This window comes from Gymnodraco acuticeps, unplaced genomic scaffold, assembly GCF_902827175.1.
Source record: "Gymnodraco acuticeps unplaced genomic scaffold, fGymAcu1.1, whole genome shotgun sequence".
Classification (NCBI taxonomy): domain Eukaryota; kingdom Metazoa; phylum Chordata; class Actinopteri; order Perciformes; family Bathydraconidae; genus Gymnodraco; species Gymnodraco acuticeps.
The window spans coordinates 232,043-251,864 of NW_022990955.1; the positions used below are offsets into that span (position 1 = coordinate 232,043).

The 19,822-nt window shown below is 37.5% G+C and overlaps 1 protein-coding gene across 1 annotated transcript; it reads right to left on the reverse strand.

Moving 5' to 3' along the window:
• Positions 1–11,732: 11,732 nt before the first annotated feature.
• commd7 (COMM domain containing 7) lies at positions 11,733–19,053 on the reverse strand. Its single transcript, XM_034235121.1, has 9 exons — positions 18,911–19,053; positions 18,000–18,053; positions 17,277–17,379; positions 16,333–16,389; positions 16,113–16,150; positions 15,242–15,332; positions 13,632–13,681; positions 13,492–13,540; positions 11,733–12,138 (listed from the first exon to the last, which is right to left on the reverse strand). The coding sequence occupies exons 1-9, from the start codon at positions 18,989–18,991 to the stop codon at positions 12,062–12,064; spliced, it is 600 nt and encodes a 199-aa protein (XP_034091012.1). The 5' UTR covers positions 18,992–19,053; the 3' UTR covers positions 11,733–12,061.
• Between the last annotated feature and the right edge of the window lie 769 nt (positions 19,054–19,822).

A 19,822-nucleotide genomic window follows, 5' to 3' on the forward strand; every position in this document is an offset into this window, starting at 1 on the left:
TCTTAGACAAGTGGATGTAATCAAATAAGTATGTGAACATAACCAATAACCTACCATAGCCAATAACAAATGAATGTAACTTATTTTATTTGTGTTGTTCATTCATATCTTATTTTACCTTAACATTTATTTATGCATTTTTTTTAATCTCTCCAGTTTTAAAGGATATTTTTGGTTACTGTCCTATTGTATACATTGGAATGATTTAAAACCTGTTTATCCCAATAATTATAAAGGAGTGCCTTGGAAATATGTGTTTACATAAATTGCGACCAAACCGTTTGAACTTAGACTAAAGTGAACTATCTAAACACTCAGAGTGCTTACCTCACTGAGCTGTAGTATCAGCCTCTCAGTCTGACTGGAGAGGACTCTCCCTCCACATTATTGTAGAAACATCTTCTTCTTATATCCGTTAGAGCAGCTAGCACGGCACCAGATTCTAATAACAACAGCGCTGGTACCGGTGCACCCTCCCTCTCTCCCTCGCTCACTCGCATTTTGGCTGTGAGCTGCGGGCGCCAGATAAGCCAACATCCCCCATTTTCATCACTTACAGCGCCCATCGTACAGGGCAAATGAAACGTGTAACCGGGGTGAAAAGGGTGTTACATTTACTTAATTATGAATATTGTTACATCAAGGCCGAAAATTAGGATGAGCCCCAACGGTCAAAATGTTTTTTTCCCTCCCAGAACTGCCAGCGCAGCGCCTCCACAGATCTGGCGCCCTAGGTGAACATCTAGCCAGCGCTACGGGCCGACCCTGAGTTCATATCATGGTTCATACATGTATGCAACTCGCAAATATATTTCTCTCTCTCTCTCTTCTCTCTCTCTCATCTCTCCTCTATTTTCTCTTCTCCCTTCTCTCTCTCCCTCTCTCAATGTTGGTACGCAAATGCGCTTTGTTTCAAATGACCCGGTGCTCTTTTTTTGGCGGAGGTGCGCATGCGCACCTGCGCACCAGTTATGTGCAGCCCTGCATATAATAGAAGAGTTATGACATCTCCGTTCACTCCAATGGACCACTTTTTTACAGCAATGGCGGATCGTGGAGCCTCTCAATCGTTCCCCGGAAGTTAGCGCCAAGGCTAGCAGAGCTGTGGAGTTGCAGCATAATAGACCGTTCGTGACGGACTTTTAAAGGTAAGAAGAAGTTTAAAGATTTATATTGCGGATATTATCAGTACATCTGATTCAATTGAACATGTGTATTAAAGGATGTCAGTGGATTATCCCTAAATTAGTAGATTTAGGGAACGTTTACAGATAACAGATCAAGCTAGGAGACCGAAGCAAGTTAGCAACACACGTTGAACAGCCTTTTAATTGTAAATTCCGTTCTCTTAATGTCTATTTGGTCCAACGTTGTTGAATTAGAGAAGAGGGGCTTCTAAACGGGATTGTATGCGGGGGTGGAGGGAGTTAAATATTAGATAAATATAACTTTGGTGCGTGTAAGAGTGAGTGTTTTTAGCAGAGCCATATTGTGTCCTTGTGATTATGTTGATTATTACCTATGTGTATAATGTTGCAGCTCAGCTGATTTTGGATTGATGGCAAAGGGAGAGGAACTTAAGTGAGAGTGAACACACAAGGTAAGTTTAATACTACTGTTTTATATAAGTAAGCATACTAAACATGTATTATATCACTGTATTATATAAGTAATCTTGTTAGTAACCTACTGTATGGCAGGTGGAGGGGCAGTGATGTTACAGGTGGAGGAGCAAAACTGCAAGACTGCAAACTCACAAGACAGAGAAATCGAAGTTTGTTCTCCAGAGAAGAGGTTGATTTCACTTCAATTTTTTCATATTTTCTAAAGATGTGGAAATGGCACAAAAAAAAACTTGAGAGCTGTAACCAAGACAACTGTAACAACATGAGTAGACAGCCACCAAGGTTTTTCAAGTCCCTCTCTTACTCCATTTTGCCAACCCAAACTTCCAGGTACATGACGGGACACCTTGCTTGTTTTTGTTGTTTGCGCTCCTCTGGCAGGTGGAGGGCAGTGATCCCTTCCCTTCTTCCCTCAATCTTTGAGACTAATGTAAGTAGAAGACATGGCACTGTAAATGTTCGAACATTTAAAATATTATACCACTTAAAAATAAGAAATATTACTTTTGTTACTAAGAGTTCATACTTATTATACCTGTGTCACCTTTCACACTATCGCTGTGATCATGAGATATGGGCTTTGTAGATACAGGTCCCGGGGTGAATCGTGGTGCAGGGGCCCTTCTCTTTTTGACCACAGGGCGATGCACGAAGATGGTGGGTATAGCCTCTGCTCTCAGCCTAGTCTTGCCCTTTTTTGTCTTGACAAACTGGTCTGCATCAAAATGTGCCTGCGGAGTGACTTGAGGTTACTTCACACACAGAACAACTCAGTTTTGTCTGCCCACATACATATTCCATAGTGGTTGAATACACAGTATTAGGAAACACTTTATACTTACTGGACATGTTATACTCATTACATACTGTATATACAATATGACCAAGAATGTGAGACAACTTTATAGAAATTCATATCACATATGTTACTGATGCCATTTGTCATACTTTGTTAAACTCACAAATAATAAAGTTCCATAACTTTAGTTGGGAACAAAGACCACACCTTATCTCCCCAAGGCAATTTCCCATCCAATAGGTGTGTATAACCCTTTCTCCTGTCTGTTACTCCCTCTTTCAGCACAAGAACCAGAGGGGGATTCAATGGAGCCTGAATACCTGCACTGAGACCCTCACCCTGCACCCTGAGTCTCAACTCTCAGTGTTTTTCAAGCCTTTCCCTGTTTTTTGTATTAAACAAAACATTAAGCTTTCCCAATGGTGTGGTTTTCGTTTTGTGAAAAAGTGCAAATGCAGTGTTTGTATATAAATCACATATTTTTTTGCTGTTGGTCGTGAAATTGCTCCTGCTTCCTCCGCTCTGTGTCAGTGGGGAAGCTGTACATTCGTACTCCTTTCTCTGAGCGATTGGAGCATCCCCAGGCAGCACAGCAAACCATGGTGGCGACTAGGAGGCAGCACAGCACACCAGGACAACAAGGAGGAAAAGGCACAGACAAACTGCATGATATGCTATTCAATGTTTATTGAATTCCATGTATTTGCAATGGATGTTCCTAAAACAACACATTTAACATCATCATGCTGCTGCTGCTAGTCCTTTGATAGTCACCTGTCGGTCTCCTGTCCTTTCTGAAAGCCATAAAGATGACATTAGTCATTTAGATAACTTGTGTCCTCAATTACCATGGGATTACTGAAACTACCATGAATTTAAGAAAATGGTAGACATTAATCTAATCTGAATTTTAAAGCATTACTTTAGATCCTCTCCCTCTAAATATATCAATAAACATTAGAAAGTGATGCTCCTGACTACCATACAGGTTTAAGAAGATAATATTGGTTTTAAAGAATTCAAAGCTATAAATAAACAGCAACAGGCTCTTTAACCAAGGCACTGTTAGCCTAACATGTAAACTAGTTGTTCACACTAATCCTAATAGTATCACTTAATATTAGCAAATTCTATTTTATTTTTTAAAACATATTGATGTAAATACATACACATATCGATTTGTTGTATAAATATTGCAAATCAAAACCTTTATTTACTAATAATTACCAAAAATCGTAGTTCTATCTCCTGTTATCAATGCATTCACATTGCCCGCCATGAACTTCCGGGGAACGATCCTCGTCTACATGAACCACGTGACGATAACCGTTTTTGGACTTCCGTTGTTGTAACTCTTCTATTATATGGCTCTGGTCCAGATGAAAGAAGGAAGTATTCTGAGCTCTTCCATTGGTTGGGGATTTTCAAATTCCTTTAGTTAAAGGAAGTATCATTAACGTTGTAAGGTAATATGTGCAATGTAATTAACTAAACACATAATAAAGTATTGTACAAATTAGATGTCCTTTTACTTTACTTAAATATTTCGATTTTACGCTATTTTATCAACATAACTAGGCCTACAACTCAGAGACAATTATAGCAGGCCTACATTTAATTTACTATTATGTAGTTGATACATTTAGTTACTTATCAAATTAATAATAACAAATATATAAAGTGTTTTTCTAAATTGAGCTATCCCAAAAAAACAAGATCAATAAATTATACATATCATCCCTGGATGTATACCTTATAATACTTAGTATGACATAAAACCAGGATTTTACATAAAACCCAAATCCATTTTGTCAAGACTTAAACTAAAGGCTATCCTGAGGTGTAGCTAGATTAAAAAATAATACCCGTGGTGACATTATTAATTTGTCATAAAAGCAACTCGCAGGTTTCAGAATGAACTTCTATAATTCAGATACTCATCATATACAGTGTTTATGTTTAAAAAATAAATATGAAATACAAATACAACTTGTTAGCAGCATCTATCCCATGTAAATCAATGTTAAAGCTGCTCTTTCAAAAGCTGTCCAGTTTATCTTGAGTTAAAGGATGCATCTCAAACGTTTCCCTCTGTTTCTCATGCACTTCAACCAGCACCGTGTGATGCTGATAGAGATTAGAGTCTCGTTCCTCTGGTTTCAGCTGTGGGAAAACACATTTTATCATTTGGCTGAATGCCATAAAACCTGGCAATGTGCTTCAGGATGGGAACCTTTTGGGTAGCAGATTTTATAAGGTTTGGAATACAACTCAACATATTCTGTTTATGATTGAGCAACCCTTTAACTGCCGGACCAAGAAAAAAGCTATGGAAAAATTATTTTTTTGCATTTTCTTATCAAATGGGCCACAAATAAGCACAAACACATTTTATTTTTTTTGACTGACAGTTCTGTTCAGTTTTGTTTTTATGAACCTCTATCAAATGGTCGAGCTGGCCTTCTATGGTAAAAGTACATTTTCAACAATCATCATATACAGTACAGTATTTGTATGCATCAAACTCAAATAAAACACAAACTCAAATACATTTGTTTCTTTTATGGAAAATGAGCAATATATACAACCAGATATATTCATAAAAGATAATAAATTATAATTATTTTTTTTTTTTAAATGGAAAAAAGTAATGTAAAGTGTTTTTCATGATAAAAAATATACTTGCTCATCTTACTGTATATGCTAAATTGGCCTAACAGGAAACCACTGGCCTAACAGCAAATGTCTATATCCTGTGTTGGCCTAACTTGCTCATCTGTGTGCAATTTTGGGCTGAATGCATGAAAGGTGCTATATAAATTATTATCACTCTTTCACTCTGAGACTCATAAGGCAGTACTAGATTTAGTAATATTACCATGAATCTAGCCATTTATTTACCATATTTTATTGGAAAAGCATCTCTGAAACTCTGAAAAAGTCATATTGCTAGCTTACCATAAAAGGCCAATTCGACCGATTGGTTGAGCATATTTAAAAATGAAAAAAATTACACCCTTGTTAAAACTTTTTTTGTGCATCAAGTTATCTCATTATGTTCAGTCAGTGCACTGCCACTAAAATATGTCAAAAAGGATATGGTTACCTTACAAAAGTTGAACAAAAAGAGTGATTTCTTCAGCAGTGATTTTTAGCATTGCCAACTTTCTCAGTGGAAGCTAGCTGAAGGGCTTTCTGTTCGAACCACAGTGACATCTAGAGGTTGTTTTGTGCATAACATGTCAACCAAAGGGTAGAGCTGGCTGAATCAGATGGAGTTCAACTTTTTTTTTTTTTTTTTCAACAAGATATCAAGATGCAAAATGTGCTCTACCAAATAGTGGTGCTGGCAATTAAAGGGTTATAACCTGTAATTATGTGATGAAATTAAATGCGATGTGATGCAGATACTTAATCCACATTCTTACTTGTTGCTGTTTAAAACAATGCTTCTATATTTGTGCTTTATATATTTGTATTTCAACCTAGATGCCTTTAGGTTGACTATATCATTGAACTTTGAGATAGTTACTTAGAGATTACTAATATTTTTGAATTGACCTGCAATAAGATAACCACTCTGTTTTAAAATATATTACAGAAGTTATTGCTATTTTATTCTGAACAGTTGCATATGGACACATACTATGACCTTTTCTTGCTCATTAAACAGTATGGTATGGATAGTGGAACGCAGGGTCAGTGAGTGCAGGGAATTAACTCTTCACTCTTCTCCAGGTATTTAGTTAGTGGTGGGATGTGAGGATGCAGGAGTCAGAAGTGGACTTCACAACTTGAATTCCTGCCTCACAGTGGGAACAGGAGAAAGGTCTTCCACAAAGTTACAACTGCATATTAAAAGGTTTATTTATACTCATTTTTCAGGGTGGTTTAATTGTGCCCTGGCTTCAACTCAAAGTTCTGCTACTGCTGCTACCACTCCAGCTCGTAGAACATGCCCAGACACAGTCCTCTATTTACCGCAGAGCACAAATGTAGTCCCATTGACTCTGTGGCCTCGGATTAACTGTACTGACAACAGGAGATGCAGGACTTTCTTTTTAGGCAAAACCTTTTTAGGCAAAACCTGTAAGAAAAGCATTTCACCACAGCCTTTCTTGCTCTTCCAGGTACAACATATAATATATTTTAGTAATTGTGCTGATGATGCAAACACACACATTAAAGCATCAGGTTTACTCACATCTTAAATGTATACTGTGTGTTCTCACCTTGGGGGCATGATAGATACACACACACAAAAAACATACATGTGGAAGCTGTGAGCTATTGTAGTTAGTTCCCATAAACTCCCTCTTCCTCCTTTAAGGTTCGACGGTAAAGCATACACACACACTGACACAAAGACACACACACACTGACACAAAGACACACACACACACACACACACACACACACACACACACACACACACACCTCAGGCCTCTCCTTTATCTTCAAACTCTTTTTTTCCAAACAGAATCTTCCTTTGGAAAGCCATTGGTTATTCCCCAATGGGAAAACACAGACACACAGATATCAAATTAAGAAGAACATGTGGTTGGAGGTTGGCATTAATCTAATTTCCTTGTTTTAACTTGTGACAGTTAACACAATTTAAATTATTTAATTTTTAGACTATCTGATATCTCAGATGAAAGTAAACAGAGGTTTTTATTCACAGAAATACAGAAAATATTAAATATGTATCCAGGCCAGTGTCAAATGCTGGGTAAATGTTCGCTATGCAGGTAAAGATGGCAGATGACTTACCCCAAATTAAAAAGAATAAGGCATATCATTTTTTTTTTTAAAGGTAAGTCCTTAAATAGTGAGGGAGAAGGTTACATGATATTTTCCATATTTCTTGTATATTCATGTCTGGTATTGCTGTTTTCAGTATTTACCTCTGACCATTTTAGCACAGAATTTGTTGTTTCACTTTTTATGTCTCTTACTGTGTTATGTATGCACCATTTTACCCCAAAGCTAATTCCTTTCATGTGAACATTCTGGCAGGTGAGGAATGACTTCATTTATACCTGAAGCTACAGACGGAAACAGCTGAGAAGAGAAGATTAAAGATATCAATGTCACCTGGATGTCAGGGTAATTTATGCCAAACACCAAGACAACAACAGGTTGGCAGCATCTGCAAATAGTGTGCGTTGTTACATCCATAGATCACAAACTGTCAGGAAGACAAACACAGCTGAGGAAGGTTTTTAAAGATAAGGTGTTATTGTCTTTTTTTAAATTATAAACAAAACCCCTCACGAAGAGACCTTAACAATGAAATCGTTCTGATAACAGAACAATAGAAGCGTAGTTTTTTTAGCCAAAGCCGAAAGCTTGTTTATGATGTAAAACTCCACATAAGGATAATTTGACCAGTCACATTTGATGAATTCCTTCAGTGATTTATTGCTCTCACAAATTGCTCCCTGTTTTTCAGCAGTGTATTGCTTTACTTTCTCTGACTGGTATAACCTGTCTTTGTTAGCTGCAGTGCACCGGAGCAGCCAGACAGTCTGTGCTTTGTTCAAAGGTACATTAAAAGCTTTTAAACAATTCAGCGTTACTAATCTCACGTGGGAGAATTCAGTTATCGATTTAGGTCACAGTCATTGAGAACCAGACAAAAACATTCCCATTATGGTCATGATAGCATCTGAGGTTAACCGTTAGACCTATATACATGTAAACTGACAGAGTCAAGGTGAGGTGTCATAGTAAAGTCTTGTTGGTGTGGGACCGAATACTGAAAATAAGTCTAAAAAATGACTTTAACACAAAATTATCATAGCAGATTAACAAATAAAAAAATGAACATGAACTAGTTCTTCTTTGGAGACAGTGAAACACTTACAATTCATTTTTCTAAATAGTGAAACATTATCATGAACTATTTAACTTTCATCTTTGTGAACTGAACTTCACACCAGCTCCTGTCAAGTGTGAACTTACATTTTAATGGTCTTAATGTATTATTAGCCTACAAAGTGAGAAACCATCTGGAAAAATGTCATAAGACAAATGCAGAACCATAACACAGCAAGTCACTTTTAGTCACAGATACAATGAATGTATTACAACTGTTTGATTGTTTCTGTTTTTTTTTAAACAATACATTCAATTATAAGAAATACAAAATAATTGAGAGAAACACAAGAGATCTTTGCACGTTTCTTGTGTGGAGGAGAACAAGTCGTAACATGTCCAGTCACACGACGAGAGAGAGAGGAGGAGGAGACAAGGAGGAGGAGGAGACAAGGAGGAGGAGGAGACAAGGAGAGAGTGAAGAAATGTGAACTTAAAGATAAGACTTAAATGACAGGAGGTAATCCCTGAGAGAGAGGGGAGTTAGAGAACTTTCAAACGTGAAAGTGATAAAGATACAGTATGTTCGAAGAGTGGGATAGTGGTTGGATAGGGGCAGTACACAGTATGTTTGTATTGCAGAGGAGTCACATTGTAATCTATCAATCATTCATACCCAAACCAACTGACAAGGAACGCCAAAGTTATAACGTATATTAATAATTTGCTTAAACAATAGTTTTCTTGCAAGTAATAGTTTTGCGTTTCTTGGGGAAAACAGCAGGGGAGTGTTAAATGAGGCATTTTCAAAAAGAGCATGAAGTACAGTGCAGATCTCGGGTGGTGAGTTGAATATCTCTGAATAGTCCTTTAAATTAAATATGGTGGTTTAGATAACAGGGATTTATTCATATTATGCCTAATTTCAGTGGGTCAACATCGTTAAACTTTTTTATGTATGTACGTTTTTAAGCAACAGCGAAGACCAAATTGTGTCCACCAAAAAACCAGGTTGCCCCTTTTTTTTGGCCAAGCTGTTATCCTGAAATGCTTTTTGATTACTAGAAGAAGTGAATGAGAGAGTGTAAAACTTAAAAAAATAAAAATATGTATCAAACATTGTTAATCACCGCAACCATGAGAGGTCCTTGACCATACTGTCTTAAAAGTGCACTACACATATTGGGTAGATGGGTCTGGTATATGAGATTAGACTGAACGATTCACACACTTTGCATCTCTGTTAAACACACATTATTAAAGAATAGAAGAAAAAAGCATCAGAATAGAAGTTGATTTCAAATGTTTGGTGGGTAGTGTGTGACAATTAAATTGGTTTAGATGAGATAAAAGCAGTTGTTGAGGATTTTCTTGCAGATAAAACCCTGTTAGGACGTGCTCAGCCTGAATCCATCACTGCCATGAATGAAGCTTTTATGTTGGACATGTGAAGTTTGAAACAAATTATCAGTGTGTCTGGATACTAAACACCTGCTGAAAGTATATGGCAGGAAGATTAATACAAGATTACCTCGGGGGAAACCCTTTTGTGAAGTGAAGTCTGTGGTAACAGACACTATAATGGCACGCCAAAAGGAAGAGTCCTATCGTGTTTTGATTAATTGCATGTTGGAGGAAATGAAGAGAGGACTTGGGCGGTCTGATAAAAGACTATCCCGACTGTTAGAGACCCACTTTATGTGGTATCCCCTCCACACTATCATTTTGTATGAATAATGTTTTGAAAAGGACATATAATAAGTGAGATTTATGAGAAGTGAGAACATAACTGTAAGGTAGATTTTTACATTACATTACATTACATTACATTTAGCTGACGCTTTTATCCAAAGCGACTTACAATAAGTACATTCGACCAGGAAGACACAACCTTGAAGAAAACAGAATCATATAAGTACATCAGGTTTCATAGAGCCAAACATTTCAAGTGCTACTCAACTGGCTTTAGATAAGCCAGTCCTTTATTAGTATAAAAGTGCTTCGTTAATAGTTCTAACGCTCGAAGTGGAGTCGAAAGAGATGAGTTTTCAGTTTGCGCCGGAAGATGTGCAAGCTATCTGCCGTCCTGATGTCAATGGGGAGCTCATTCCACCATCTTGGAGCCAGGACAGCAAACCCACGTGTTTTCGCCGATGGGAACTTGGGTCCCCCTCCATTTGGTGGCTTCACTTGTTTTGCAATGTTTTGACTGGTGTTTCTATTATTATGAAAGGAGATTCAATAACAGAAAGACTTTATGACTTGATGACGATACGTATTATTGAAGGGCTGCTTGCGTTTTATGGTTACTAATAAACTGACACTGTGCATAACAACCAATTTTCCACATAAATTCACTTCCCCCCCAGAGGGAGTTTCTCTCCCACACACTCCCCCTCTGCATGAAACGTCTCCATTGGACTCCTTTGTTGTTACTTCTGTAACATAGTGACATCATTACGTTGACATCACTGCGGGACATCTATAAGCGGTTGACCAATCACAACAGAGCCAGCCAGCTAACCAATCAGAGCAGAGTGGGCTCTGGTTTCAGACAGAGGGTGAAAAGAGGTGCTGCAGCACAGGCAGTATGAGAACAATAAAAAGCTTTTTAAACATTATAGCATGAAACATGTCACATAGAGGCACACAATACAAACATGAACCTGAACATGAGCATAATGTCATCTTTAAATAAAAAATATATGTTGATGTGATAATATCAGGCTATTTTGATATTTTTGCAATACCTCTAGTGGGATAAATGCACACAGAGAGGATGGTTGGATCAGCATCACAAAGCTACTTCTTTTGTATGACACTTCCTGACATGCAGCACACATCAAAGCTCAGGATAGAAAGGTGTGAGGTTTAGGAGATGTACTGTTCAAGATAAGCAGAGTCAATGACTTTTTAATTAATCAATCACTCACTAAGCCAATTACTGTATAAATCATAATTGATAAAAGTGTGGAGGAATAACGGCAACAAGTAGACACACGTCAACCAATTACTGTGACATCTGCCTCCAGGTCAGAAGTCAGTGTGTGGTAGTTTTTGCCATCAAGCCTTTCAGCACCACTTCATTTCAGTGGTGGGATGGGACCAAGTTTGTTTATTTTTGATAATGACATAATTAATAATTATTTACATCACAGTTCTTTCTAACTGCACTCCATCTTTAATGGAATTAACATTCAGTTCAATTTATTTGAACAGAACAAGAATAAACAACAGCAGGATTCAACTTGATCAAACAGGTGGGGTAAGCTAAGGTTGGATTAAGTTTGTCTTTTCATTTTAAAGGTTTTCTGTTGGATAGAGATGCAAAACATTTCCCCACAGGGCTCGCTCAACTTCCAGGAGAAAGAATCGATGGACGTCAGACTTCCTTCTCAGAAAATTAAAAAAGGACTCCTGCTAACTGCAAGAAAAGAAAGCCAATAGGAGTTTTCCACATAATTCAAAGTTGAAGGAACACCTCAAAATGTGTGTTTTCATTTTTTTATTTTAAGAATATTTCAGTACAAATGTTTGGCAGTAAATCAATTGTATTTTTATGTTTAGATTCAGTCATTTTGCCACACAAAGACACAGAACATGACGTGGTACATTCCACACTCACTGCCCTGCAGCTACGTACACGTACACACACACACACACACACACACACACACACACACACACACACACACACACACACACACACACACACACACACACACACACACACACACACCACACACACCACACACACACACACACACACACACACACACACACACACACACACACACACACACACACACACACACACTCAGCTGAAACACTCCATGCTGGCCTTGGCTCTCTCCATCTCGTGTAGGAAGTTGTAAAACTGTGGGAGTGTCAACTCTGGAAGACATGAGGGCGGAAAACAGGAAAATGTTAGAAGATAAGACTAGAGTACTACTCTGTAACACCAGAGATGAATAAATAAAATGACATGTTGACTCCCTTTAACACTTAATAAAAAAAGATACGTTTTAAAATATCTTATATTTAGTTTCTTGACAGCTTGGTCTATTATCACAATTGAGGGAAAAAAGTGCTGGGAATACGCAGGAGTGCTGAGGAGTCATGGTGAAATCCATCTGTTTTGAGAAGTGGGATATTGGAGCTAGGAATGACGTCCAAATGATACCAATTGATAATAACAAAATGAAAAGTTGTGTTATGATTTGGACATCTTCAGTGAATAACAAATAAAACAACTAGTAGAAACTTGACAGCTCTAGTTTATAACGTGACGCATCATAGACTTCAAGTTATAAACATCAACTACTAGCAGTAATCACACCAAACTGACAAAGTTAGCTCCTGCAGGTGAGAAAGGTTTTGGTGTGTCAGAAAACAATCTAGCATTTATGATATTCCTGCTGTTTGACTACCAGTGTTAAGAACACTTAAGACCCCTCACTTTGGACATTAGTAGCATGTATGAACCATATCAGCATGCCAGATGTCTTATGTAGGTGTTAACAGTCTTGGGGTGTGTTAAAAGACAAGTTGACTGGTTCAAAAACTGGATTTCAATAGTATTACTTTTCAGCTGCAGAGAATCATGAAAATACTTTGCACACCTGTTTGTGATTTATCATTTTCTGACTTTTATTGGTCATCAAACAGATCCTCAAACCATTGATCACTGGGTTTCAAAACGGCAGTTTAGCTAGAGGGGGATTACTGGGGATAATGAACATTTATTATGCACTACTTTTTGGAATTGTCCAGTTGAAGGCACAAAAACAATTCCACATTTCTCACGCGCTCACAGTCAAGCCAGTTTTTCCTTTCTCTTCAATTTGTATGTAGCGTAATGTTGCTATTGGTAAAGAAAAATACATTTGTAGAACTTTTCCCGTCTCCATCTCAGTGGATTGAGCTGCATTTTCCCTCCACTGCTTCTGCAAACTGTACATTGGTGTTGCCTATAAATACCTTTCTGTCTCTCTGTCAAGCAACACATCAGCACATGTTGACATTTGAGTCGGATTTACTTCTGGATTTGAATAACTTTGGGATCACTTGATATCTCAGTATACAATTACTAACTAGTCACATATACTCAAAGACTTGCAGTCCATGAATTTTCTGTATTTCTTAATAAAATATTGATTTAAGTGTTTTGATTTATCAGGCCTCAGATTTTGTGGTATGCAAAATACAATCGATTAAGTCAGAGCTGTTTGTGTCAGTATCGCTCACCCATGTAAACGTTTTCAGTGGAATTCCCCTTTCTGACCACCAGCTTCAACTGCAAGAGGAAAAAACGGTGTTCAACAAACAGGTCCCGAACTGTGTGTGTGTTTTATGTGTTGTGTGTGTTCTGTACAGGGTTTTTATACCTGAAGAAAGATGTTGCCCACTTTTTGTACTTCACTGGTGCCGACAGTCACTGTGGGATTCAGAAAAAACACATCATGATACATAGATGTATACAAAATAAACAATTAAATCTGATATATGACTTTAAAAGAGGGTACAAATAATCATATATTGATCGTTCTCACTGTTTGAAAGTGTGTTTCAAATACAACAATCCTCCATGGATTTTGATGATGGCTGTATTGAGTGACCAGAACCAAATGTGCAAAACCTCAAAATAAATTGCACTTGTTTTCTTCCTCACTATAAATGTTCGGTATTGTATGGCAGTGATTCCCATAGGGGTGAAACATTTCCAGATGTATTCATAAGAATTCAAATGCTAAAAAAAAACGTGTTATTCAAATAATAATATTCATTTTTCCCCTTAAATTATTTTCTAATCTTACACATTCTATTTGATCTTTTGTATGAATGTCCTGTCTGTCTGTAACTTTGGTTCGTATTGTTGTTGTTTCTTGAAAACGTCGCTCTTAAGATTAAGACTCTGGGCTCATTGAGCTTTACTGCATAAAGAATATGTTAAATAAAACAAAGATATAATGTAGTATACTATGTGTGCACTTAGAGTGAATCAAGCACGCTAGATATGTGTGTGTCTGTTCTGAAGTGAGTTTCAAATGATGCTTTTTTACTTGATTTGCCTCTGATATTTTGTTTAGGTACACTGTTACTTGCAGTTTATTGGGTTGACGTAAATTACATTGTTCTCAAGGTTCAAGGTTCTTTATTTGTCATACGAACATAGCTACAGAGTAGTTATGGCGATGACAATCTTAGGTCACAGGCTTCTCCAACAGTGCAACACAATAATACAGATAAACAGACAAATATAGTGCAAGTAAATATTAAAAAGTAAATACAAAAATAAAAATAGTTTAAAATCTATCTATGGGTAATCTCAGTTTAAATGCTACAATAATAAATCAAAATACTCCTAGGAACATACATATGAGGGTCCCAGTTATATTCTCCATTTTGAAATGTGTCCATGGCAGAAAAACAAATGAAACCTCTAACACTGTTGACTTGAATAGCAACATGTGAAATAAACGGTGGATATATTGTTCCCCAGGCGAGTGAGTCTCAGACATGCAGAGACAGAGTCTGTTGGCCCTTCTGGAGCTTTTAGCATTTCACCGACGGCGCAGCAGAGTAAACTACAGTAGAGTGTGGCATGTACAGGCACACCCCGTCCACCCCCCACCCCATAAACTGGAGCACTTCAGGAGCCTTTTAACATGAAGATCAGCTCAACAAAAGCTCTGCACAAAGCTAATGACTCCTCTGCTCAGCGTATTAGCATGTCTATTACCTGCAAGTCTTAAGAAGTCATCAGGTGGTATGAATAAACAATGAGGCCTGATAGAGTCCCATCGGCTGCACACGTGTGGGGTGTTTAAATGAGCCCGAACAAAGAAGATTACAGGCTATGTTAATAGAGGAGAGCCTATGTGATCATGAATATTTACCTTCAGTTTGAGAGAAGAGACAACCCCAGTGTACTCAGAGAGAGATTTAAAGTGAAAGTATATTTTGGTGAGAGGTGAATTTGATATGTCTGTCTCACCTCCGAACTTCCACTCCATGTCCACCAGCTGGTTGACCATCAGAGTCTGTCCCACAGCGAGGCTGCACAGCGCTGCAGAGTGCTCCCCCCACTGCAAAACACACAGAAGTCCTGTGCTCATTAAATGATACCCGAAGGCATTTTATGTGACTAAAAAAGCACAGAAGGCAACATAATTAATGTGACTTGTCCCCTTGCTTAGGTTCAATACCTAGATTTCTATGGGATCATGAGTATTTCTTTAATGTAATGTAATTGCAGGATTCTTGGTTTTCTGAGGCATTAATATGAAAGGCCTTAATTAGTTTCTGACTATTGGAAATATGGGAAAATATGTATTACCAAAACATTGCACTACTTACTTTTCTTAACCATCTCTTTTTTGACACTTAAATAACGATAACATCATGCCAGGCATTCACACTACCCATGTCACAGAAAACCATACTAATAATGATGTGAACAGGGTCTTTATTAAGCAAATTTCCCCAAATATTTGTTTTACTTGACAAAGCAGACAATAAAAGGAATAGACATTTTGAGCAGTGAAGTTAATGAGGGCAAACCAAAAAGCATATTTCTTAATCCAACGCTCATATATCTCTTTGACTAAATTACACACATTTATAGAGTTCTTTGTGAATTTTAAAGTTATGCAAATGTAATATTAGTTCACTTCCATTCACTGTCGATGAAACTGTTTGCAGACCCCCTGAAAACCTCTCATATGTATTATACTGGATCATCATCATTTTAATTATGCTAAACTAAAGTGGACTTTTCCCCAGATGATTCATTTAAGATTTTTCAGAGGGTGCTGGAACACCCCCGAATCTTCATATTTATGTCTTCAAATAGCAGTGAATGTTACCTGTTGTGAAAAGTGAGCCGCCTTGTCCTCGTTTAGCCCTGAGGAATCAAATAAACAGTATCGGTTTCACATATAAAATATTCACAATAATGTATTCGAAACACTGTGGGAATCATCATCACCTTCGTTACATAACATGCTGTCATGAGAAGATACAATCCAGCAGCTTTACTTAACCCAGTTATACATTGACCCTGTGAAGAAAGATTTATGTGTATACCTAATGACACAAAGTCCTCTCTGATCTGCTCGGCTGTCAGGCTTTTCTTCATGGCGCCTGAGGAGAAAACAGAATCACGGAGATGGAAAACTTCCTGAAGCTGCAGCTCTTCTGTCACTTCAGAGTTTAAACTTTATTAGTATCAAGTTGAGAGTCGTGGGACATTTTTAAACGAGTGTATTCATGACTGTATCATCCTAAAAAAGAGATACAATAGGTAGCACTAGGGTTGCATGATACATCACTTAGTTTGAACTGCTAAAAGGAAAGGGAAATGTATACATTATTAAAATACAGGGTGACATTATGTAATAATGTACTGGTTACACTCAAGTTTGTGAGCAAAATAAGTCCAAGCTATGTAAAAGATCAACTTATAAAGTTGTGTGGGATCCTCAGTGAGAGATTTTTTTAAGATGTACTTAATCATTTAAAAATGATTATTAAAAAAACATTATTTAAGAAGACACACCATTTTCAGGATCAACCATAATGCCTAAAAGATTATGCAGCATGTGTTCCCTTGCTGTTGGATAAGAAGATGTTAGGTTATCTTAAGATTTTAAGTCCCCAAGTAGAGAGTGGAATCGACTTTCTGATCCAACTCAGTGCATAAAAAGCAAATAAATGTATTCCACAAAATGTTGCAATATTCGATTCTATTTTTTAATAACTATGTGTTTAAGGACAAAGTCATCTAAATGTATACACCTCACTAATTTTAAATGCTGTTCAACTTTTCAACGCTCTTAAACCTAAGAGGTTTTCTGGTGAATATCACAATGTATTCTGGGTAATGTAGGAAATCACTAACTGGAGTAGATAAGCCCAGCAGAGGGACATCTACAACAGAATTCCCACCATATTATCGCAGAGTAACACCTGTGGATAACTGGATTTATTATGTTTGTCTGGCTGTGCGTGTGCGTGTGTGTGTTTCCCACCCTGTGGTACCAGGAGGACGCTCTTCATCAGGTTTTTCAGAGGACCAGCACTCATCCCATGTTGCCCTGCAAACTCACCGAGCTGCTGCATGAACCTCTCTGTCTACACACACACACACACACACACACACACACACACACACACACACACACACACACACACACACACACCACACACACACACACACACACACACACACACACACACACACACACACACACACACACACACCACACACAACACACACACTACACACACACACACCCACACACACACACACACACACACACACACACACAGACACACACACACACACAACACACGACACACACCACACACACACACACCCACACACTACACACACACCACACACACACACAGCACCCACACACACAATTTAATCACTGTCTATTTATTCATTAATTTTCACAAATTCACAATATTACATTCAAACTCTTTTCTTCTGTTCAGTTATCAAGGGCATAATCAGAGTGCCAAGTCCATTAACATCAAAACTGTGAGAGAGAGAAAGAGAACGTTGGTTTGTGTTTGTGTGTTTGTGTGTGTTTGTGTGTTGTGTTGTGTGTGTTGTGTGTGGTGTGTGTGTGTGTTTTGTTGTTTGTGTGTGTGTGTGTGTGTGGTGTGTGTTTGTGTGTGTGTTGTGTGTGTGTGTTGTGTGTGTGTGTGTGTGTGTGTTGTGTTGTTTGTGTGTTCAAGCTCACCTCTTTAGGCTCTAGCAGGAACTGGAACAGAATTTCAATCAGACGAAGATATTGCTGCATAGAAAGAAACATGAAAATCTTTATCCATTTCTAAAAATAAAACCTCACCATGTTTATATCAAGAAACTCAGAGTTTTATCAACAATTCACAGGATGTTTAGTCTATTACAGACTTTGTATCTATATTTAGAACTTTTAAATGATATGCATCTATTGAAGCTGCTTGTGAATTTTTAAAAATAAACATTTTATAGAAACAACAGCCAACAGCCATGTATTCATTGATATGGTACTTGAATTATTATGCTATTATATTATCATAATATCAATGGCATAAATGGGTCTTGTTGAAACTACAATAACATTTTAAATCTCAGATATTTGAATCCCCTAAAGTTTAGTATCAGTCTCTATTCTTTTCATTAGCTTTAGTGAAAGTTAATGGCTGATTGGGGGGAAATGTCGAAAGGTATGCAAAAGGTCCAATGTTGTTAAGTGCATTTACATATTTACATTGTGCATAATTGGTATTTAAATGTTGGTATTTTTACTTTTATCCAAGTAAGATTTGCATGCAGGAATTGTATGTGCAGTACAATACATCTACACTGTCATATTAGTAATTGTATTAACATATTTCTTCCACCGTTCACAGTCTGCTGTCACATGACGCATGTGAGCTGTCAGCTGGTGTAGATATTCGAGGTGAAATCCCGCAAACCTTTCCAATAAACAATGCAACTCAACTTTAAATCATTAAAATATATTAAATCTATATTCACACATATGCTCGAAACAGACTCAACCCTAAAACATGAGTACAGCTCAGAAATACAGCTCAGTTATCAGCTAACGTTGACTAAACTTGCGCTGTTTGTTGTCTCCGGTTGTAAACATCGAGGTGTATTTACCTGCTCGTTTAGTTTGTTCAGGTTCTGAAAGTCGGTGCTGACAAAGTCCGATAAAACATCTTTAGTGAAGTTTAGCTGCATCTTTTTATCTGAGAAAACCCTCAAAACCGTCAGAGCTGCTGTTTTGGACTCCACTTCCGGGTTCTTCAGTGCGCATGCGTGGAAAGCAGAGTGAAGTATGCAGATCCTTCATCATCAACAAATGAGTGTTATTACTAAAATGAACTGATGAAAATGACTCATTTTGCATTCAAATGTTCCCTGTTTAAATATTATATATGATTAATTAATATGAATGCTGTTAATGTGTGTGTTGCATGTTACTGCTGTAGATGAATGGAGGGGTTGTGATACAATTAGGCCCCTTGCTACAGGCATGCAAAATACCCCATATTTTCTAAATAATAAACACAGACTTTTGATGCTTTTGTTTCTTTTCTAATGTTTTGTGTCTCTTTGACGTATAGTCATATTGCAACTCTTGGTAGTAGCATATTGGTGTGGTTTCATGGGTCTTTTCAATCTTTTTGCATCTCTGTGAATATGTAGCTTTTTTGTGTTATTGTGTCACTTAACGGTTGTTCTTGTCTCTGTTGTCACTTTGTATCACTGTCTAGTCATTCTGTGTCTCTTTATGTTCTATCTGTCTCTCTTTGCAGTTGGATTGCTTGCTCTTGTTGTCCTTTTATGTTTCTTTTTGAGCATTTTTCCTCCCTTCTTTGTTGTTATGAGTCCCCTTAATTAACGTTTTGCAGGTGAAGACCGGGAGGGCCCGGCCACTTCAGGGGCATGGGATCTAGTTGGCCTGTTCAGTACTCAATTTTGTGGAGATGTTTAAGGTTGTTTAAGGTAAAATAATACAATAAAATGTGGCAATTGCAATACTTTGTAATGTACATTGCAAATGTTGTG